At 55.4% G+C, this 21,852-nt stretch overlaps 8 protein-coding genes across 8 annotated transcripts; 4 read left to right on the top strand and 4 right to left on the bottom strand.

Annotated features, from left to right (window-relative positions):
• Window positions 1–181: 181 nt before the first annotated feature.
• Window positions 182–1,710, top strand: MONBRDRAFT_33043 (uncharacterized protein; the record flags this gene model as incomplete). Its single annotated transcript, XM_001747160.1, has 1 exon — window positions 182–1,710. The coding sequence occupies exon 1, from the start codon at window positions 295–297 to the stop codon at window positions 1,708–1,710; it is 1,416 nt and encodes a 471-aa protein (XP_001747212.1). The 5' UTR covers window positions 182–294.
• A 464-nt stretch (window positions 1,711–2,174) lies between these two features.
• Window positions 2,175–4,683, bottom strand: MONBRDRAFT_9449 (uncharacterized protein; the record flags this gene model as incomplete). The annotated part of the gene is made up of 6 exons (XM_001747033.1): window positions 2,175–2,248; window positions 3,020–3,218; window positions 3,330–3,503; window positions 3,622–3,716; window positions 3,837–4,107; window positions 4,192–4,683. The coding sequence occupies 6 exons, from the start codon at window positions 4,681–4,683 to the stop codon at window positions 2,175–2,177; spliced, it is 1,305 nt and encodes a 434-aa protein (XP_001747085.1).
• An 832-nt stretch (window positions 4,684–5,515) lies between these two features.
• Window positions 5,516–6,556, top strand: MONBRDRAFT_26725 (uncharacterized protein; the record flags this gene model as incomplete). The annotated part of the gene is made up of 1 exon (XM_001747159.1): window positions 5,516–6,556. One exon carries the CDS (start codon window positions 5,516–5,518, stop codon window positions 6,554–6,556), a length of 1,041 nt encoding a protein of 346 aa, XP_001747211.1.
• An 832-nt stretch (window positions 6,557–7,388) lies between these two features.
• Window positions 7,389–8,720, bottom strand: MONBRDRAFT_9447 (uncharacterized protein; the record flags this gene model as incomplete). Its single annotated transcript, XM_001747032.1, has 1 exon — window positions 7,389–8,720. The coding sequence occupies one exon, from the start codon at window positions 8,718–8,720 to the stop codon at window positions 7,389–7,391; it is 1,332 nt and encodes a 443-aa protein (XP_001747084.1).
• A 1,858-nt stretch (window positions 8,721–10,578) lies between these two features.
• MONBRDRAFT_26723 (uncharacterized protein) lies at window positions 10,579–10,986 on the top strand (the record flags this gene model as incomplete). Its single annotated transcript, XM_001747158.1, has 1 exon — window positions 10,579–10,986. One exon carries the CDS (start codon window positions 10,579–10,581, stop codon window positions 10,984–10,986), a length of 408 nt encoding a protein of 135 aa, XP_001747210.1.
• A 1,678-nt stretch (window positions 10,987–12,664) lies between these two features.
• Window positions 12,665–14,714, bottom strand: MONBRDRAFT_37669 (uncharacterized protein; the record flags this gene model as incomplete). Its single annotated transcript, XM_001747031.1, has 8 exons — window positions 14,650–14,714; window positions 14,201–14,269; window positions 13,949–14,032; window positions 13,744–13,797; window positions 13,595–13,639; window positions 13,138–13,487; window positions 12,906–13,037; window positions 12,665–12,734 (listed from the first exon to the last, which is right to left on the bottom strand). The coding sequence occupies exons 2-8, from the start codon at window positions 14,243–14,245 to the stop codon at window positions 12,665–12,667; spliced, it is 780 nt and encodes a 259-aa protein (XP_001747083.1). The 5' UTR covers window positions 14,246–14,269; window positions 14,650–14,714.
• Window positions 14,715–15,295: 581 nt separating this feature from the next.
• On the top strand, window positions 15,296–17,031 carry MONBRDRAFT_37668 (uncharacterized protein). The gene is made up of 8 exons (XM_001747157.1): window positions 15,296–15,319; window positions 15,544–15,663; window positions 15,807–15,847; window positions 15,971–16,060; window positions 16,175–16,277; window positions 16,357–16,419; window positions 16,664–16,755; window positions 16,834–17,031. The coding sequence occupies exons 1-8, from the start codon at window positions 15,305–15,307 to the stop codon at window positions 16,898–16,900; spliced, it is 591 nt and encodes a 196-aa protein (XP_001747209.1). The 5' UTR covers window positions 15,296–15,304; the 3' UTR covers window positions 16,901–17,031.
• Window positions 17,032–18,200: 1,169 nt separating this feature from the next.
• On the bottom strand, window positions 18,201–21,819 carry MONBRDRAFT_9444 (uncharacterized protein; the record flags this gene model as incomplete). Its single annotated transcript, XM_001747030.1, has 18 exons — window positions 18,201–18,341; window positions 18,463–18,570; window positions 18,660–18,815; window positions 18,922–19,006; window positions 19,093–19,176; window positions 19,293–19,370; window positions 19,473–19,536; window positions 19,646–19,877; window positions 19,954–20,034; window positions 20,118–20,192; window positions 20,329–20,395; window positions 20,488–20,564; window positions 20,665–20,767; window positions 20,910–20,997; window positions 21,114–21,209; window positions 21,319–21,422; window positions 21,523–21,625; window positions 21,768–21,819. 18 exons carry the CDS (start codon window positions 21,817–21,819, stop codon window positions 18,201–18,203), a joined length of 1,794 nt encoding a protein of 597 aa, XP_001747082.1.
• Window positions 21,820–21,852: the final 33 nt, after the last annotated feature.

The raw sequence follows: 21,852 nt of genomic DNA, 5'->3' as shown, positions 1-21,852 counted from the left end.
TTGAAGTAGACCAAAGACTCTCTTACGCGTATCCAAACGTCGATCGAACGACGCCCACACACACACACACTCTCTCTCTCGCTGATCGAGCTTGATCGTTGATCGTCGTCGTCATCAATCGGCTCGCACGTAGGAGGGCGCGCGACGCGCTGGACAGGCATTTTCTTCTCTTCAGCTCAGCCAGCAAGAACATCGCATCACGTCTACATCACATCTACAGCACATTACAGCACCTTCCGCCATCGTCACGGACTGATCATCGAATCGAACCGAACAACACTTTGCACCAACAGCATGGGTGGAGAAACCGTTCCCGTGTCAGCAGCCACTGCTGAAGCGCCAGCGCCGCTGCAGTTGGATGTGCGCCCGTTGTGGCAATACGCCGAGATCGGGGCGCGTGAGTCGAGCGCCTACATCAGCTGCCGCCTGACCGCCCCTGATTTTGAGCCGGTGGAGCGACCTGCCATCGATTTGGTGGCCGTCATTGATGTGTCCGGCTCGATGGCCGGGCAAAAGCTCAAGATGGTTCAGAGCACACTCGAGTTTCTCATGCGCAACCTCAAGGACACTGATCGTTTTGCACTCGTGACCTTTGACTCTGATGTGAAAACCGTCTTTGACCTGCGGCCCATGACCACGGCTCACAAGGAGGCTTGCCTGGCCGATGTCCAGAAGCTGCGGGCTGGCTCCTGCACCAACCTCAGTGGCGGCCTGTTCCGCGGCGTCGAGCTCATGCAGCAACGCGGGGCCACCAAGGGAGCCGTCAGCTCGATCCTGCTCATGACTGACGGTATTGCCAACGAGGGCGTCCGCGACAAGGACGACATGTGCCGGGCGTTGCGCGGCCTGATGGGCCCGGCCCCCGACTATACCATCTACACCTTTGGCTACGGCAAGGACCACAACGAGAACATGCTGCGCCAGCTCTCGGAAACCGGCAATGGCATGTACTACTTTATTGAGAGCAACGACATTATTCCGGAGAGCTTTGGCGACTGCCTGGGCGGCCTCCTCTCCGTCTTTGCCCAGAACATTGAGGTCAAGCTGTCGGCCGTGCACCCAGAGGCCACCATCAAGCGCGTCTGCATGCAGCGCGCCGCCACTCTGGCTGATGATCGCCGCACTGCCACTTTCACCATCGGCGACATTCAGTCGGAAGAGGTCAAGGAGGTGCTTTTCGAGGTCAATCTGCCCTTGGTGGAACTGCACGACGCCGTGGCCGAGGCTGGCACGGCCACGGCCTACTTTCGCGCCGATGTCTCCTACCTCAACCTCTCCTCCAGCTCCTTTGAGAAGCATGCAGCGACGTTCTCCACCGCTCGTCCCGCGGAGGTTCCTGCCGTCCGCGAAGCCAACGAGGCAGTGACAGACGCCATCGCCCGCTTTGTGGCTGTCGATGGCATGGAGGAAGCGCGCCGCTTGGCCGAGGCTGGCAAGTTTGATGCCGTGCGCGAGCGCTTGCAGGACGTGCGCGGCTTTGTGAGCGCCAACAAGTCGGCGCAGGCTTGCAATCTCGTGGCGGATCTCGATGACATGCTGGTGGCCACGGCCTCACGCGAACAGTACCAGCAGCAGGGCCGCTACGAGATGGTCAGCCAGGCTCAAGCCTACTCCAACATGCGCTCCAACCGTGTCTGGGCCAACGACGAAACGCGTGAGCGTTTTGCCACCAAGAAGAAGGGCATGCTGCGCCGTGCCGCCAAGGCATAAACCCACGTCCTTGCCGCCTGTTCCCTGCCATACATCTCTACCCCCGACACCCCGTCTATTGTGCGATGGGTTGCTGTATTACTTTTATCTCAAGTGTGTTCAAACTTTGAAGGAGTGCGCTGGGCGTCTCCTCCACCCAGCCGTCTTTTCGCAATAATTGAAATTTAGCGTGACATCCCTGGTCCCCGCCGCCTCTGTCATTATTTCCTCCAAGACATATTCGTTGAAACAAAAGTGAGAAAAATGAAGAGAAAGAGGGTTTAATACAGCTCCATCGTTTTTACAGTAAACTACGCACAAGCTCTGGCACTCAGCTATGTTTTACAACGACTGATGCCCAATTGTGGCTCTTCTGAAGGGCACTCTAAAAACATTTGACTTTTTGTTTGCCTCGCTTGCTGTTTAACGAGTTGGCAACGGCCACTTGCAGACGGACAAAGAAGGCTGACTTCTTCACTCACATGTCAATCTGTGTGGGCCTTGCAGAGCAGTGCCTTCTCGTTGAAGAGGGCAATCATGTTCTCGATGGAAGCTAGACCTGTGAAAACGCGCGTTTCACGCACGCCACTTGGGGTTGAAAAGACCAGCTCAAACAACACCCCTAGGCCCATGAACGAGGTTTTGCCCCGCTCAGCCACCATCAAGCGATTCAAGGGCATGACAAAACTAAGTCACAGCCCAAGCAAAGACGCCCAGCGAGCGTGAGCGGTGGGGTCTCATGCGTCTTGAAAGATGGCGCAAGAGGCAAGCGTACGAGAGGGGGGCGGAAGGGACGGCACTGTGCGCACCTGCCACTTTCTTCCGGGTTGGAACGCAAAAAGGCCGTGAACCCTTCGGCCAGAAAGAGGCGACCCTTGCGTGCCGTCTTGAAGTTGCCGTTCTCAAGCCACAAACAGCCCCAGGAATGAAGAACCTCGGCCCTGCCGTGGTCACAATAGAGAAGAAGAAGAAAGGGGACAAAAATAGAGAGCAGCGAATCGCGTGAGAGCCGGCCTCTTGTTTCAATGGACCCGCAGCAAGGGCTACCAAGAATAAGGGCTTCGTACGTGGCCGGTAGACCAAGGTCAATGAGTCGCTGCAGTTGATTGTCACTCGTTTTTGGCGCTACGGCGCGCTGCTTGCCAGGCGAGTTGGTGGCGTCGTTGGCGCTGCTTGTTGAACGCGTTCGCAGCCGTGGCTCAGGCAACGATCCTATCACGCCCCCGCAAGTCGTGACCGGACACACACAAGCCCACAGTCACGCACGCGCACCACATCAGGTACAAGACCATGGCCAAATACTCTCGGAGCGGTCATCATCGAGACGTACCGCTGCGTGTTTCACGAACAGAGGTTGCTGACATCGCTGCGCCGGCAGGAACGGCCCCGTCGACCCGCGACTGCGCCGCTTGCTTGATCATGGCGTTGGTCGGGGCATGATCAATGATGCTGCTTGCATATTTGCGCCGCACTTCTGGGAAGTTGATGTAGATGGCCTCGATGACAAAGAAGCGATAGCCCAAGTAGATCTAAAACGCCACATGTCCGCCTGGTCATCAATATCCCAAATGACGAGCAGACAAGCCCAGAAGAGCCGCCACCAGCAAGCAGAAGCTATCTTTGGATGTGGCATCACAAACCTCGGCGGCTTGGATGATGATCCAAGTGGGAAGCAACAGCCAGGCGCCCAGTAAAATGGCCACGCCCGTGGCAATCTTGGAGGTCTGCAGCGGCGCAGCCCAGGTAAAGAGATTGATGACCCTTTCCAGCGCATCGGCCACCTCGCCAGTGCCATTCTGTATCTTGCGCACCACCTACAGTGACACACAGGCCAGCAACATCGGACGGGCTCAAATGTCGCGCGCCATACCCGAGATCCCAAAGTAGGGAGCGAGAGGAAGCGAGGGGACAACAAGGGGAAAAGAGCCTGACCTTGACCTTTTCCCATATTTTAAAGCCGCCGCTAGCTGCTGCTGCCAGAGCATCGTCCTTCTCAGTCTTGGCAGGTGTGGCTTTTGGAAGATAGCCTTTGGGCCAGAGCAGGCAGATACGTCAGGGAGACTCCGGAAGCCAAACATCAAGTTCACACGTCCAATATGCGGGGAGTAGAAAAGCCATCGCATGGGAAGGAGGCGCAGCGGACACACCTTCGTGGCGGAGGTAGCCCCGGAGGAGCAGGACTAGGATCCAAGCCAGAGCCAAGGGTACGAGCAGCTGGTTGTAGCAGCCAAAGATGTAGAGGCAAAGGCAAAAGCCTGTTTCAACGGGACGATGCCAGCTCGCAAGAATGCGCAGTTGGGCTGCCATCTGGAAAAAGGGCTCTGTAGCCGTGCGCAGACGCTGCATGTTGCTCATCAGCAGCTTGGAGCTATAGTTTGGGGACGCCTTCTCCGGCACATCGGCCACTGGTGGCTCATCCTAGATTCACGACCCGGTAGCGTGAGCGACAACGTTTGCACTTGAGAAACAAGGAGAAACAAAAGGGCGGCGCGCCACACTTACTTGGCCGTGCTTGGCCCGCGCGGCCGTCAGCACGTCAATCCAGAAGAGCTGGGCATGGGCTGCTTCGTCTCTCAACATGGCCAGGTAGCCTTTTTGTGTCAGTGGGGCGGTCACCGGGACCTCGGGTGTCTGTGTAGTCAATGGAGCTGCCTCGACCTCGCTCTCATGACCATCGATGTCAGCCCCACCCTCGGAAGGCACGTCCACAAAGTCGTACTCGTGCAACAAATCGTCATCGCTGTCCTCGGTGGCAGTACCTTCGGCTGGTCTTGGCGTGAGGTAGTCGTGGTCCTCGCCATGCACGCCATCAAGTTCACCGACTGCACTACGGGGTGCCGCCACAGCCGATCCTTGGGAACGAGGCGGTGGCACGGGAAACAGCTCCTCTGAGACCTCCGCCTCGCGCTCAGGCTGGGACGCGGGGTGCTGCTGTGCTTGCGTTGGCGGCGGTGGCCGTGCCGGTGGCGGCCGGTGTTGACCTGGTGAACTCATCGCCCCGTCCTCCTCCCTTGTTGGAGAGCGTCTTGCCTCTGTTCAAGCCTGGCCCCGTCAGCGACCCTCTGTACCAAAGCCAACGTCAACGTCAACGTCGGAGAGGTAGAGAGAGGTAGAGAGAGGTAGAGAGAGGTAGAGAGAGGTAGAGAGAGGTAGAGAGAGGTAGAGAGAGGTAGAGAGAGGTAGAGAGAGGTAGAGAGAGGAGAGGTACGGAGAGGTACGGAGAGGTCGAGAGGTCGGAGAGGTCCGGAGAGGTAGAGAGGTCGGAGAGGTCGGAGAGGTCGGAGAGGTCGGAGAGGTCGGAGAGGTCGAGAGAGGTCGGAGGGGTCGAGGTACGGAGAGGTAGAGAGAGGTAGAGAGAGGTCGAGGAGGTCGAGGAGGTCGCGCTGTTGTTGTTGTTGTTGATGTGTCGTCGCCTGTGGGCACTGAGAAAGAAAAGCAGAGATAATGTCGAATCGTATCACTCACGACATCAAAATCAACGGAAATGCAAACACGAGTCAGAGAGTGAGAGGGACGGATACAAGAGACAGCCAACAACAAAAAGAGAACGCGCGCGCAAGACTTTGACTGAACACACCTCTCTAATTTAAACAGTTATAAAGCTACCTTTCACTGGCTTCGCGCGCCGCCAGCTCTGATTTTTTTTTTTTTTTTTAAATTTTTCATTTTTTTTCTGGTGGCACGATCCGCTCGTTGGTCGGCGCCTGACCCCTTGCTTGTCGCCTCTTGTTTTGTTTGGCTTCGGGTCTGTGTTCCGCTCCTTCCTCATTCGTCTTTGGCTTGCCTTATTAGCTGCAGAGCAGTGGTGCCACGGACGGCGGTGATCATGTTGGCTCGCACTGCCCTCTTGTCGCTGGCGCGCGCTGGGCGTGTGCCGGCACGTGACTTGCTCGGTGTGACGCCCGAGCTCTTGGTCCGGCGCGGCATCAAGTACGCACCCAGCGACCCGGAAGTGGTACCGCTACCCTTTGAGAATAGCGTGGTACATTGGTCGGAAGAAGGTGCCTTGCATGATCCAACGGCACCCGTGACCGTCCTGGTACATGGCTCGCCAGGCTCCTCCCGTGACTTTCGCTACCTGGCCCCGGCGCTGCAAGCGCACACCAATGATCAGCTTCGCATCCTCCGCCTCAACATGCCCGGTGAAGGCACCGCACCCATTGAAGCATGCCCCTCGCCCACGGCGCCAGCACTCGGCGCGTTTACAGCTCGTGCCATTGACCATTACATCGAGACGCGTCAGCTGCAGCCCAGCAGCCTGACCCTTGTAGGCCACAGCATGGGGGGACCCGTCTCCATGTACGCGCTCTCCCTTCGAGCCAGCACCTGGCTGCAGCAGTTCCCCGTGAACCTGGCCCTGCTGGCTCCCGTCAGCTTTAGCATTCACCGTGGCATGCGCACCACTCGGCCTGCTCTGCGCCGTGCCATCGCCATGGCCGAGGCTGCCCCCCGCTGGATTCGCGACCTCTTTTATCGCTATGCCCAGCATGTGATGCATGTCAAGCTTAAATTTCCTAAAGCTTCTCTCGGCAATCTGGAAGAGCTGCGCCGCTCTCTCCTACGGGCCAATGAGACGTGCTTTGACCAGCACACCCACGTGCTCCACCCCCAGCTTACCCAGACCTTGACCCACCGGCCCGCTGCCGCTGTTCACCCTTGCCGTGGCCGTTTGATTTACACAAGCGATGACCACTTGGTTGAGCCCGAGGTGTTTGATGGGGCCTTTACCCTCCTCTCTCAAGTAGGCTTTGACGACTTTGGCCGCGATGTCATCGAGTCTGGTGGTCACAACCTTCAGAAAACCCAAGCAGACCTCATTGGTCAGAGCCTGGCCCAGCATTTGCTGCAGTCAGCCAAGCAAGTCTAAAGTTAAAGTCTGTTCACGTGGGTGCTTGTGGCAAGGAGAGACATGGAAAGCACCTTGCTTCCTTCAAGCAGCACTGCGCTGAGCGCATAAAGCCGAGTCAAATAAATTGATCTGAATCTGTTTTATTTTTACCGTTGGCACGCGTGTGTGCATGTGTGTGTGTGCGGTGTCTAGCATCCCTCTGCCAAAGTGCGACTATTCTAAACACAGCCTGACCGAGTCCTTTGATATGGACACGCCCTTGTGGACGACAACGGGGAGCAGGAAAACCCCGGCAGGTTAAACGGATATCAGATGGTTGGTGGGGGGGGGGGGGGCGTTCCCAATCTAGGTGTCATGATTTGCTGATCCAATAAATCTGAAGCAAGCCTCAATTTGCTCCTCTCGCATGCAGACTGCATCGAGCGAAACGCTGGATTTGTCGGACACCTGGCATGCGCAGCAAGCCGAAGGGCCGCGGAAAAAGAATGGAAAATCGAATAGGGAAGACTAAGGGACGAGCCATAAAGAGCTAAATACGGACGCAACAACAAAGGGGCACTGCACGCTCAACCTCGTTGGGATTGGTGTAATGCCCCCAGACTCTCTAGAACAGGAAAACAGGCCGTTGAAGGCGGGGGAGGGAATGGCAAAGCGTGGGCCAACAAGCCATCGCCGCTCGACCGGGTCAAAAGAGAACAAAAACAAGGATTGTGGGCCTACGGGGGAGGAATTTGGATCTGAAAAGCAACTACTACTGGGTCCAGCCCAAGATTAAGCTGCTCACTATAGCCAAGCGCGGCGTTTGGTCACGTCACAACGAAGGCACGATCCAAGGGGCAGACGGCTGCGATTAATAGTAAGGTGCGTCTTGGTCGATCAGGCCGGACAGCTGTTGTACGAAGTGCGTGGATCGACGATTGATGCGGTAGCAGGAATTCGAGTGGAGGCCGTCGTCTGACTCCATGGGATCGCTGGCGCCTGCGCCGTCGTCGAGATTGTCATCCATGTCTTCCAAGTCACTGTAGCGACGGTGGCAGGGCTGGTAGTGGGTGGCGGGACTGGTGTGAGAAAAGCAGGATGCCTCATTTTGGTGCACGTGGTGGTTCAGCGGGTGTGGCGGGATTGCTGCGTCCTGGTCTGTGCCTTGACTGGCCGGAGGTGGGGTGGTGGACTCGGCACTGACGCAGTCGCCATTCTGGTTGGGATTGGAGAGGCGACGTTGAGGGGGGCCATAGTGGGGCTGAGGAGTGACGAGCGTGGGGGTTTGCAAGGCGGCAACGGCGGCCGCAGCCGCTTGCAGCACCTGAGCACCATAGGTAGAGAAGGAATCGGTGTTGCATTCACTCTGGAACCAAGGTCGGTTGGAGAGGACAAAGGCCAGGGCGTCGCTGAGGGTGGCGCGGAGGTTGGGGTTGGGGTGAAGCAGGCGGAGGAGGAGCACACGAAGGTCTGGAGAGAGGAGCTGCAGGCGGTCGCCAACGGGGAGTTTGCCGGTGGCGAGGTAGCGGACGTAGGCGGGATCGCGTTGGCTGGCGCGATCCCAGGGAAGATCGGCAAAGAGAGTGGCATACCAGGTGAGGCCTACGGCCCAAGCGTCCTGGGCGGAGCTGCAAGCACCACCCTGGAGCAGGTCTGGGGACATGTAAAGTTGGGTGCCGGCGATGCGGGAGGGGTATCGGTAGCCTGAGGGGACGGTGGTGCCAAAGTCGTGTAGGAAGAGGTTACCCTCGGCGTCGATGAGGCAGTTTTCAGGCTTGATGTCGCCGTGCACCAGGCCCTGGCAGGCGAGGGCGTCCGCGGCCAGGAGGAGCTGACGCATCCAGCGACGGGACGCTTCGATGGTGAGGGGACGGGCGGCGGTGGGGCGAATGTGGTCAAAAAGGGTACCGCCGGCCATGATGGGGAGAACGAGGGCGTGGCCGAGTTTGTCGAGGGGAAAGTGGTCGAGGAGGTGGGCAATGTGTGGGCTGCCCTGGCAGCGTTGAAGGGCTTCAGCCTCGTGGGCACCACCAAAGGGGTAGCCAACGGCGACCTTGAGGGCAAGGTGGCGATCCGTCTCCAGATCCAGGACGCAAAAAACGGTACCTGAGGCGCCAGCGCCCAGGCGATCAAGAAGGCGGTATCGGTTGTGGAGTATATTACCGAGCTGAAGCGCTGTGTCGGCGGCAGGGATAGCGGCCATGATGCTTGTTTGCGAACAAGCTGTTGAGGCAAACAAGGGGTGCTCAGAACCGCGTGGCTTGAGGCGCCCAAAAGCGGTGAGCCGAGGCAGTCACAAGATTTAAAAATGCTAGGCTTGATAGTATTCGAGATTGATCACTCAATGGGGAGGGCAGGTGGTCGTAGAGGAATGCGTGTGTGAATGCAACAACGGTCAAACTAGCGGACGCTCAGCTATGCAAGTGAGCCGAGGGTGGAAATTCAAAGAGAGGCGGGGCGGGGCGGGGGGGGAATGTAGGTGGTGTGTAGTGGCGGAGTGTGGTGAAGAAAGACACCAAGGCAAGCAATCAAGTACACACACACACAGAGACAGGAGCAACCGTGTGTGAACAACGAGTCTTTGGAAATGATGGTATACAGGCGAGTGCCGGAATCAAGAAAATGCCCAAACTGCCGCACCACCACCCACCACCTCAAACAGAGCAGATCCGATCGCGCTTAAAATAGCAGAAGTTGAAGAGAGAGAGAGAAACGAGAGAGAGAGAGAGACAAGAGAAAGAGAGAGAGAGAGAGAGAGAGAGAGAGAGAGAAGACGCAGACGCGCACACACACACACACATACACACATACGCACAGGCAGAGGAGGAATCCCAATGAGTAGGGTGAGTTCATCAACTTGTGAATGGGTTGGTGCAGGGAAAGTTTGGTGGCACTCGTTGTATGTTATGATGTTATGTTGGGTGTAGTGGTGGGCCGATCGTCCTCCTCCTCTCTCTCTCTCTCTCTCTTTCTTTCTTGTGTTTTTCATTTGGTATACCCATGAGGACCCATGACATGCTACGCATACTGGGAAGGAGCAATGGGCTTTGCCGGGTAGCCGTGGGACCCAACTTGAATGCATTTGCACAAGGGGGCAAGGGAGGGGGTCGTACTTGGCCAGGCTTGATACTTGTTGTCGGGACTAGTCCTTGGCTTGGTACTCGTTGGTCCCGACTGCTGGAGCTGGAGCTGGGTATAAGATTATACGTTTCTGTTTCGGCCTTGTGATTGGGCGGGCGGACGGACGGACGGGCGGGCCACGTCGGGGAGGCAAGCCACCAGGTCAGGGCATGATGCAAAAGAAGAAGAACGGAAAAGGATTGGGGCGCCTCACAGCCGGCGGGCTGGCTGCCAACCTTGCAGTCGAGTGCGTGGTGAGATGAAAACTCGATGAAATCGTGTCATCTTCATGACACGTGCATGAATATCAAAAGTTTCATCCTGGGCAGCCGACTGGCATGTGGCACAATGTCCAGGGTGGTAGGCGCCGACAAAAAAAAAGTGTCGTGGACCCTAAGCGTAGACTCTTCATGGCATCTTCCTCGCAGCAGGCCGGCCAGCCCTCCCGACATCGCTGGGTTGCCCAAGGCAGGCCACGGGTCAGACCTGCGCACCTAACCCCCAATGCAGCGAGCCATGGCACGCCCCTCATCACTGCTCCTTTACCGTATTGATTCTCTAGCCTTGACGGTCACGTCATCGGCTTTGGGCGGCACTTGCACTCATCTTATTTTCCTTGATTGCGTGGGCCGCCCCACTGCAGAGGCTGCCCACTGTTTCGTGCCAAGGCCCAAAGATTGGCTCCTGCCGTGTCCTACGACAACGACCATTCACTCATCTTCGACCGAGTGGTGCACGCAAGCCCACACAAAGCCATCAAATTCCTCTCGGCAAAACGACCAGCTGCTGCGCAGTTTAGGCGTTGTCACATCTGCTGCGCAGTTTGGGCGTTGTCGCATGCGTGCCATCTACCTGACGTCATCATCGCCAACCAAATTTCATGGATGAAACATCTTTTTCCTGTGAGTTTTGGCTTCTTTTTTGATGTTCTTCTTACTGTGATGTCTCTCTGTCTCTCTCCTCTCTATCTGCTCTATCTGCTCTATCTGCTCTATCTGCTCTATCTGCTCTATCTGCTCTATCTGCTCTATCTGCTCTATCTGCTCTATCTGCTCTATCTGCTCTCTCTTGCTCTATCTGCTCTATCTGCTCTATCTTGCTCTCTCTTGCTCTATCTGCTCTATCTGCTCTATCTGCTTTCTCTAGCTTTTTCCTTTGTGTCTTTGCTCTTTACTTCTCTCTTCTCAAACCAATTCTGCTTTCTCTTGCTCTCTCTTGCTCTTATTTTCTTTCTCTCGATCTGCTCTTACTTGTTCATGATGACTAAAACGCGACCCAGCATCGTCTCGCCCCTCGATTGGACAACGTATCATCCCTTCGGAAAAGCGAACGGGACCATCGCAAAATGAGGCGCAGTTGGTGTCCATCAAACAGAAGCAAGCTTCGACGCAGCTCCGCCCCAAGCATAATCATGTTATTATGCTATTCGGACAACCAGCAATCCAGCACCCCAAATACATCGGCAACCTCAACAACCTGCATGAACAATCAAGCGCGCCGATGGGAGAGGACACTCACAACAAGAATTCTTACTCACACAATACTTCTGTGCCGAGGAGGACACAGGACATGGGACACCAACTATAACACCAAGCGCTGGTTCGGGGCTTTGAAGAATACGGGCCAGGCACGGCATGACTTGCATCTGCACATCAACAGCAACACAACACACCCACGCACACATACCAATTCCCTCATGCCTTTGAAAGTGGACAAAGGAGCTTTGGAAGCCTAAACGACAAGGTTGTCAGCGAAATCTCCCTTCCCTTCACCAAATGGGATGACTGGGACGATTGCTTTTGACGTCACTGCTGTGACACACCAACATTCCAAGCAACCCAGCAGTCCTTCGCTTGCTATTATGACGGTCCAGTTGTAGGACAAAATGGGGTGCGAGGCGCCACTTGACCCTGTCTGGCACATCGATTGACTGTGCAGACGGGAGCGCGTCCTGTCCTCACCCACATGTACCCCCATCGCGCCGTCGTCCAATCAGACAAGTCGCGGACAGAGTTACTGCTGATTTGACTATCCTCAACCCCCTTGCTGCGAGGGTAAAACCTTGTCATCTCCAAACATTGTCACTCACTGCAGTCCCCGTCCCTCCCCCCCCCCCTCTAGCTCCCCTACCAAAGGCCGCACCACCGCACGCCTTGACCCTGACTCTTGAATCGTGGCCGAACCTTCGGACCCCAAACGACCAAAAACCAAGCGATCGGAGCCAGCTGTGTAACCCCCGAAACAAATCCAACCCGCGCAAACGGGGTGCCGACGCACCTTGTTTCTGCTCGCCGCCCTCTTGTGCCTGTCAGGGCCCATCAATGCCAATCAGGCTCTCGCTTACCCCCTTGCCAGATCCCTGGCGTGCAGACCAACACAAAACGCGCAAAGGTGCATCTCCAAAAATCATCACGTGGGAAGATCATCATCTCTTTTCACTGCCCTCCAAGCGCAGCATGCTTGTGAAATGCCATCTCCATGCACGTGACTATCTGCTTGTTGCGCTTGACGCACGCACGTGATGGGCGGCCACATCCCTGCCTGATGCAGTCATCCAGCCTATCATTCTACATACACGAGTCCCCGGTCGCTGATGAAAAACAAGCTCTCATGGTTGGGTGGTCCACCAGATCAGTTGGGTTAAGTGGCACAATGGTTGGGATTGTGTCGGGGACGTTGACGAGCTGCCTGAACAAGTACGAGACACCAAGTTGAGGTGGAGTCAGTCGTGGGTTTCGTGTTGATGCAAGATATACGCATGCCTCGTATCAAGTTGTCGAGTTGGCTATCATCTGTTGGCTCACAATAACATCTCGGTTCCAAGTTTCGACCAGCGGACGACCAAGCCCTGAGATGTCATGCCATCTTATAGCCAAGCTGACCCCTGATATAACTGCTCGCCAACGTTGCCAGAAGAACACAAGAACGAAAAGAAGAGATTGATTGGGAGGGGGGGACGTGCTGGTGCGAAAGAATTCTGAATGGATGGTTGATGCAAGCAAAACTGCTAGGTTGTCCGTGCGTACTCTACTTGGCCTTGGTTTGGTTCTTGACCTCCTCAATCTTGGCCTTGAGCGTTTCCTCATCAATGAGATAGCTAGAGGTACACACACACACACACACACACACACACACACACACACACACACACACACACACACATACCAAAGGCACAAGTCAGCTTACGCACGATGCAATCTACAGCATGACTATTCCCGATGCGTCGAATCGCACTATTGGCCTGGCTCGCTTAGCCTTTGTCACGTACCGGCCGCTCAGATGCTCAGCAGCACCCTCCTGCTTGATAGGCTTCATGTTCTCGTCAAACTCGTAGAAGAGGGGAACGCCCGTGGGCACATCAAGGGCCGGGATGACCTCCTCGGAAATATCGTCCAAATACCTACATGCACGCGCGCAGGCCCATGATGCCCGCCGCCTGTGAGGTCAACGCGGGCTCGCCTGGCTCGCATGGAACACCCAAAAGGAGAAGAAATACACACTTGAGGATGGCCCGGATGCTGTTGCCATGGGCTGCGATCAGAACCTTCTTGCCAGCCTTGATTTCGGGTACAATGACCTCGTCCCAGTAGGGGAGAACACGCTCCAGGGTCAGCTTGAGACTCTCGGTGGCCGGCAGCTTGTCCTCGGGGATGGAGGCGGCCCAGGGCGACTTGCTGGGGTGATAGGGATGATCCTTCTCGCAGGCGGGCGGAGGGATATCGTACGAGCGGCGCCAAATGTGCACCTGCTCGGCGCCGTGCTTCTCAACCGTTTCCTTCTTGTCCAAGCCGGCAAGAGCGCCATACATGCGCTCGTTCAGACGGTAGTCCTTGACCACGGGAATAAACTCCTGTCCTCAAACGGCAAACGCGACGGGCAGGCCAAGAAAGTAAGTAACACCGAGATTGTACCATGATGGATGATTCCGAGACCAACGTTGCCGGACCTGCCGCTCACCTGATCGCTCTCCTCGAGAATAATGTTGCACGTTTTGATGGCGCGCTGTGGGCGTCAAGGCCATGATGAAGAAAAAAAAAAAAGGCCACAACGAATTTGTCGAAAAAGGCCAACAACCTGGTTTTGAGTAGATAATTCTGCCAACACACCTTGAGCACGGAGGTAAAGGCCTCGTCAAACTTGAAGCCCTGCTCCTTGAGGACCTGAGGCCCACAAAAGCAGCAGACAGCAGACCCAACCACATCCAAAGCGAGTATAAGATCGGCACAAAGCGTGTTTGCCCTCAGCGACCGTGCCGCTCCGGCGGGTAACATGACGTGACACGAATGTGCGGGCAACCGCATGCAGACGTACCGCGCCGGCTTCCTTGGCCTCGATCACACCCTGTTCGGATAGGGGCACATCCACCCAACCGGTAAACTTGTTCTCCAGATTCCACTAAAGAGTCAGGAGCGCCGAACGTGCGGCGGCCGAAGATGGCAAACGAGCAAACTTTGTGAGGCGCCGGGTCCACTTCGACAGAGCCGGAAAGGTCTGGGATGGAGTATTGTCTTCAAGAGGGAGGCGGGGGGAAGGCGAGGACGTGATCGGTCACGTTGTACACACCTGGGACTGGCCGTGACGGACAAACACAACTTGATACTTGGCCATGGCGCTGATTGTCTGAAACGTGCGCTGGAGCCGTGCGAGAGCGTCAAGAGGTTAGATTTCGTCGACCAGACCAACAGCTCGATCAAACAGCAGATTTCAAGCACAGTGCCATCGATGGAAAAGAGAAACATGCAACGCTGTCTCCCAGACGGAGGGACGGCAGCAGCAGAAGAAGACTTTGATCACGAGCCGCGACCATGCCAGTGAGCGCTGCCGTCAGTCCCAGCAGACCAACAACGACAACAGATGACACCCCTGTCGACTCATCAAAAATCGTGCCGTCTTCTCCTGCTTCCATATAATGGGGAGAGGAAGCAGGCGCCATCTCCATAGGAGATGGAGAGGGATGGAGGGACGGAGGGAGGGAGAGACTGGCCTGGCTGCCATTTCGCCGTCCAACTCACACTTGTTCAAGCACTGTGTGTGTCTGTGTCTCTGTGTGTGTGTGTCTTCGGTCGCTGTGCAAGCGGGCTACCAACTGTCGTTGTTGTTGGGAAAGGATTACGCCACACAGACCTGTCGGAGCATTGCTTGACCACATAAAATGCGATCTGTAGACCTTCCAAAGTGTGTTAGACGGCCATACTTTATTTCATGTAATGTATCGTTTGACACACTTTGTGCCGTGTCACTGGTTGGGAGGTCAGGTTGTTTATGGCTGTAAACACAGGCGTAATGTCAGATCATCTTTGACTTTACATAGGAGGGGCATTTCTACTTTCGTCATTTCCTTTCCCAGAAGAGGTTAGCGGGACGAAGAAGACCATCTCAGAGAGCACATCACAGAAGCGCACAGAACCACGTCATTCCAAGCCAAACACCAGCCAAACTCAGAGAGATAAACTTGCAGAGAGACGATCAAAGTATGCAGCAAAGGATTCGGGTCCTTCGAATCGCACCCGTAACGTTGTAACCCTTAGCAGTTTTCCCCCTTTGCCCTTTGCCCGCCACACAACGACGCATTCTCACACACACACACACACATCGGATATCAAGAGTGTGTGTGCGCGCGGGCGCGGGAGCTCTTGACTTGTCAAGACAAGTCGAGCGATCTGAGTCATGGCTCTGGAAGAGGTTGGTACAATCGCTATCCTTATTGACTGTGCAACACCTCGCCCCCCCCCCCCCCCCCCCCGCGTCTCGTCGCTCCCTGTTTCCCCCTGACCAGCAGCGTCCAAGCGTTGTTGGTGTTGTCGGGCTTGCCCTGCGCGTCATCAGCTTGCGCCTCTGCGTGCCACCGACTCGATGCGCCTCGACTCAGACTCGGCTTTGGAATTCTTCTTGGGTTGGCCCCGTAGATTCTGGATGGTGGCGACCTGTTCTCTGGTCTCGACCTGCCAGACATTGACTCCATCATCAATAATGCCGCAAGCTCTTCGTCCGAAGTGCCCGATGATGCGCTTTGGTCCAATCTCAAGGTCAGCTGCTTTTATTCACTCTCGGTCAAGGATCCATCAAACACAAAGACTTGAAGCGCTCGGCCTTTGGGGGGTTCAGAGTCGTGGTTTGCATAGTTCACCTCGAGCCTCATCCATGGCCGCGTTGGGCTTGTCCTGTGTAGAACAATGGAAAGACCATTGATGCCGCCTCCTCCTCATCTTCGTAAGGCGTGCCGTCCCCGCCGACCAACCCGTGTGCCCATATTCACTCCTTTTGATTCTCCCATTATTTATTTCTTGGCTCATCATGTTTGCTTCTCCTCTTCCTCCTTTGATGCCCGAGTAGCTCGAAGAAGGGACAGGTCATGAAGCGCAAGTCACGTGCATCCTCTGTTGACCCTCCCATTGACGAACGCCGTCTCAAGCACCTCGAGCGGTCAGTCCCAGCTGTACCCGCCGATGACCACGCCACCTTGCTCTGCTTTTTTTTTTCTGTGTTCCTCGAAACGAAACTTGCGCTTTCAATTCACGCAGCAACACTGTCTGGTAGAAACCGCGCCGCCGCCACCCGCTGCCGTGAACGCAAGAAACAATGGCTGCAACAGCTGCAACAAAAGGCTGCAACCCTTACCACCTCAAACCGACAGATGCATGTTCGTTGCCATCTCCTTACCTGGACCGGTGTGCCATGCTTTTTCTCATACATTCGTCTTGTCCCTTTGGCTTTTGCAGGAGGAGCTGAAGCGACTTCGTGATGAGGTCCTGAATCTCAAGGGCAACTTGGTCCAGCAGCAGGTTGGTCTGGGGGCACGAGTTTTTTTTTTTTGTTTTTTTTTGTTTTTTTTGTTTTGTTTTTTTTTTGGTTTCTTTTTTTTTTGTTTGTTTGTTTTTTTTTTTTTTTTTTTTGTTTTTGTTTTTTGTCTAGATTGCTCTCTCCTCCCCCCTCGCTCTCGCTCTCTTTTCCTTCAGTTCAACTGCTTGGCGTATTCAAGACCATGCCTTCCTTATGATCGATCCTGTCACGTGCTTGACTCTACAGGGGCCCAATGCTTTGGAGCGTGCCGGCATCCAGCTCTCCAAGTACTCAGATCCCAACTTTGATTTCGAAGCCTACACTGCCCAAGCGCTCGCGTACGTCATTGTTTCCTATATGGCGCTGCTGTCGTCCAAAGATTAACTTTTGCGCTTGGCATTGATCCGGTTATTTAGGGAACAAGAACGTCAAGCCGCCGAGCAAGCAGCCAACTCAAAAAGGGCCAAAAGCAAGAAAAACTGAGCTCTCGCAACATCAACTCGAGTTGTCTCGAGTTCACCCTCTAAATGTGTATCATGAATTTTCTGTATTCGCCTCTATGCGCGCCCAAAGTTGCTGAGCACCATCCGGGCGCGTTTCAAAAATTGTATCTCGCGCTTGTCTACCTTGTTCTTCGCGCGCGCACACCACACACACCATAGAACCCACCCCTCAAAATGAATCTCCGCTCTCTTCAATTCTCCATCTTTTTCACATTTCTCTCTCTCTCTCTCTCTCCTCTCTCTCTCTCTACTTGTGTGACATTTCACGACGCTTGCATCGACAGACGGCACAAGACGCAAGATTCACACACACACACACACACACACTGGTCATCATGTTCGTTCGTTCGTTCGCTCGCTCGCTCGTGGTCGTGTTACGGCAGGGGGTGCTTCGGGGGGGGTGACGATGGGACTCAGGAGATGGGGAGGGGGAGGGATAAAGGCGACGGTCATGGCGGGGCAAAGCGTGAAGCGTCGTTGCTTTGGGGCTCTGGGACACGTGTGCCTCGTTCTTGATTCCCCGCTCGCTCTGGGTCTCACTCGTCGCATGTCTTCTCTTGCTGCTGCTCGACGTAGGTCTCAGCCACAGCCCCGTCGCACCGGCACACCCTCGCAACTCGTGGCCCCTTGGCGCCGACGCAACACGCTGGTCGGCCTGGGTATCTTCTCTTTTGTCGCTGGCGTTTACGCCTACACCATGATGAGCGTCACCCAGGCATGTTCAAGCGCGCTCCCCTCAATCCTGGGTCGTCGTGCCTCCCCGCACTCTGCTCCGCGCTCTTCCCTCGCTGCTTTGCTCAACCCAAGCACTTTACCGCACATCCTTTTGCACCCAACTTGTAGGAAGACTTCAGTGACATCCAGCCCCAGCTCCCCACCATTCGCGGCGTGCAGCCCCGTGAAAAGCCCGAAACCAAGTCCAACTAGACTTTTGGGCCCAGGAGCACCAAAAGCCATCATCTCCACAAGATCAACTCGATCACTATTGCCAATACAGCCCTGTTCGCACTCAGCTGCGCTCACATTCCGTCGCTCTTTTGTTGCAACACTGTTGCCACCAGATTAACATCCTGCCTCTGCATGACTGCTTTGCCCATTTCTCGGATATCTCGTCGCGTTCATGCCACTCTGGCTGGCCTTCATGGCGTCTGTGATGCCGTCCCCAAGAGATTCCAACGCCTCAACTGAATGTTTTCCTCTTTGACCAAGAAGGAATCAAATTGAAACTCCATACCAAACCCGTTGCTCCGCCCAGATCCTGGCTCCCAGTGTCATGCGGATTATCGCACCGTCGTGCTCACGATCTTGATGGTATCAAAGGGCTTGTCATTCTTGTCCACCTTGCACTTGCCAATGTCCTGCACCACCTCCATGCCACGAACAACACGCCCAAAGACCGTGTGCTTGTTGTCCAGCCAAGGCTGCGCTCGCACAGTATAGACACAACCAGCACACAGCAGGCAGAGCAAAGGATCAGAGGACGCAAGCGATGCATCAAACCTCATGTCAACGCAAGTAGAAAGCGAGCTGCGCAAGTCTCACCGTCGGAAGCAAAGTGATGAAGAACTGAGACCCGTTGGTGTTTGGTCCAGCATTCGCCATCGACACCGTGTAGGCACGATCGTGCTTCAGACGCGGATGAAACTCATCCTAACCAACCAGAAAGGAGTACCCTGTAAGCACGGCCCAAGGTCCCCCGGCAAGTTACCGCACACAGCGAGCACTCGTGCCACACCCACCTCAAACTCATGATCCCAGATTGACTGGCCACCTGTGCCATCACCAAACGGGTCACCCGTCTGCACCATAAAGTCCTTGATGACGCGATGGAAGGTCAGGTTGTTGTAGTAGCCGTTGCGACAGTGTGTCACAAAGTTCTCCACGGTTTTGGGGCACTATATGAAGAGCGAAGCATATCCGTCAACACCACATCCGCATCAAGCACCACACACGCACACACACACACACACACACACACAGAGATGCAAAATCCACGCCCACCTCGATGGGATACAGCTCCAGGTGAATGTCACCGTATGATGTGTGCAGCGTGACGGCATCAGCCAAGCGCTCCGTGGCCGTGGTTCTAATCATCGAAACGAGCCACGAGGGCACCACCATGAATATAAATGACTGATTTCCCATCGGACGCGAGGCCAGCGCTCAACTCACGTGATGGCTGCCATCTGCTGTTCGCGCGTTGGCTTTTCATTGAAAACATCGCGACTAATGTCGCCTGCTGCCTCCTGCGGTTCACTGATGACATGCGCCACGAGAGAAAAAAATGAGCAAATCAAAACAAATAACGTGACATGTTAGAATTGCTGACCAACACCACGTCTCCACCAACAACTCCTGTCGAGACTACGCACCGTTTGGAAAATACGTAGAAACGTGATTTCTTCACCGCCGAGCAAATCAGCAGGGGATCCAGTTCGCGGTTCTTCAGCCTATCCCCAAGCACGCGCACACACACAAGCAGGGGTGGTTGTGAGCGGTCCTACTCAAAGTACTGGGCCAGGAATTTGTCGCAGCAGCAGGCTCCAACGTACGCTGGGTTGTCAGATGCCTCCATTTCCAGGGTGTGCGTGGCTTGGCCCATCTTGGTGGGCTTGCCTGTGGCATGATAAGCAGGAGCAGGGCGACCCATTCTCAATCAAGTGTGCACGAATCTAACCATTCGGCCTTGATTGTGGCGACGTTGCGAGCCTGTGGGCCGGCTCACCTTGGTATAGGGCAATGTTGAGGAAGCGAATGCCCTCATCCTTGCCAATGATACGCACACAGCGGTTGGTGATCAAGTTGATGACCTTGACGCCCACGAGAGTTGCGTACAGGACGAAATTGCCCGAGGCATCAAAGCACCCGTTGCCGTGGCGCACGGCCGTGGCCTTGGTCAGCTCACGCTCGGCGGCTGCGCGACGACCAAACTCCATCGAGGAGAGAAACGCTTTGCGCTGTCAAAACAAACCCTGGTGTGAGTGTCGCAAGGGCAACAGGCTGACCGTCTGGCAAGCAAAACAAGGGACTCACGTTTTGGCGTTCCGTATACGAGACAAGGGCCTCGTCATACACGCGGAAGAGCTTGCCCGAAGCAAAGTCAAAGATGCGCACCTGGCGGTGGAAGTGGGGCGGCACCGGCGTTATAAGGTGCTCGCGATGCAACGGCACCAGTTATTGGGGTCGCACACACTCACCTTTTGATCGCTGCCCGTGGCAACAAAACGTTTACCATCAGGCGAGAAGTCGATGCGATGCGCATAGGCCTTGTGCTAAAGATGAAAGAGATCACAGAAGTAGAGCATTACATCAAGGTTCTTGCACCAACATGATAGGGAGTGCAGACACGTTTATTCAAAGCAGGCGCAGCACAGTGAGAACGGGTGTGGGGTGCCCTGCGACTCAAACCTTGAGAAAATCATAAAGGTCTGTGTCCGTCTTGAATTCGAAAGCCAGGTTCTCGGGCATACCAAACCTAGGTAGCACGGCGTGAGTGCCACCCACGAGAACGGGCCGTGCGTGCCGCCAAGGCATGCTCTCTAGGCGCGAAGCTTGCAAAAGACCTACTTTCCATCAGCGCCCGCCCAGTACTCAATCATGCCCCCTTCATCGGCAGAGACGATAATGTCCACCGTCGGGTTGTACTAAAAACAAAAAGACAAAGAAGCATGGAGCCACAGCGGTTAACCTGAGCAGTGCACAACGTGGGGGAGAGAAGCAAATGGGTGCCGTGCAAGTTCAGACTTGAATGGCGGTGACGGGCTTGCGGTGGATGGAGAGGGTTTGAATGGGCGCTTCCGTGGTCAGTGCACTGTAAATGTGGATCTTGGCAGTTTCCGCTTCCGCTCTACAGGTGGTGCCCAATCAAAGGTGTCGCGTGGCGCAACAAAGGAGTGCTGTGGTTAAAAATGGTGACCGTAACCCCTCTCATCGACCCGTTCCGGCGTGCTGATATACATCGTATGACACGAGGGAACGTGGCATCTTACACGGCCACAAGGGGAACTGCAGAACCCGGAACGTGAATCCAGCACACGACGGTCGGCTCATACTCGAGCTCAACCATGTTGATCATGTCTAGCGATGGCCGCCAAGAATGATCAGAACGGGAACCAGGGTCAGAAGGTAGAAAAAAAGCAAATGACAAAGCACCAGATAATGAGCCGGCCGGTATATCCGCGGACAATACGCACCAAAGTTGATAATGTCATAGATCTTGAGTGTTTTGTCGGCCGAGGCACTGGCAAGATATGCGCCATCACTGCTGGCCGCCATGTCGTTTAGCGCGCCTGTGCACAGAGCACACCAAGCATGTTGAGTGTAACCAAAAGCCGGGGCTTTAACAAAGCCCCTCGCGGAACGGGCTTCTGACTAAGGCCAAGGGGCGCGAGAACCCACCAAGATGAGCACCAAAGTGCTTGACAAACTCAATGCCCTCTCCTTGTTTCTTTTTCCAAAACTTGATATGGCCGTCCACCGAGCCCGTGATCACAAAGTGGGATCTGTCGCGACCAGGCCAGACAAACACCATGAACGGAACGGTCGCCAAGGGCTCGATTTGAGCCAGAGAAGCCACGACCGTGGGCCAACGTCAGCACTCACTTGGTGGCAATGACATGCGTGATCGTGTCGCGGTGCATGAGACTGGTCTCGTACATGGTGGCGCTGGGAAGCGCGTCCAAAAACTTGGCCTCGTGTTTCAGGACTACAAAGGAACTGCATGTGAGAGCGAGCATCGAAAGAGCACTTCACCGACAGCGCAACGGCTGGCAACCAGGCCCAGGCCAGTAGAATACAGCCAGCCTAGTCTTAGGCACAGGGCATTGGCCCCATGTCAAGGAACCTACCGCGCTTCTTGCGCTTGACCTGTGGCTCGTCGCCAGTATCGGCCACCGGCATGGGCCCGATGTCTACGTTGAAGCATCACGCCCG

Source organism: Monosiga brevicollis, genomic scaffold (genome assembly GCF_000002865.3).
Source record: "Monosiga brevicollis MX1 MONBRscaffold_15 genomic scaffold, whole genome shotgun sequence".
NCBI classification, from domain to species: Eukaryota; class Choanoflagellata; order Craspedida; family Salpingoecidae; genus Monosiga; species Monosiga brevicollis.
The sequence above is the reverse complement of the archived record's forward strand: the minus strand, read 5'-3'. Positions and strand labels throughout refer to the sequence as shown.

What these genes read in the sequence shown, in the direction of transcription:
- MONBRDRAFT_37668 (XM_001747157.1), top strand. An exon ending in CCTCAAACCGACAGATGCAT is followed by an intron (nt 16,278 to 16,356) that starts GTTCGTTGCCAT and finishes TGGCTTTTGCAG; the next exon opens with GAGGAGCTGAAGCGACTTCG. An exon ending in TACACTGCCCAAGCGCTCGC is followed by an intron (nt 16,756 to 16,833) that starts GTACGTCATTGT and finishes CCGGTTATTTAG; the next exon opens with GGAACAAGAACGTCAAGCCG.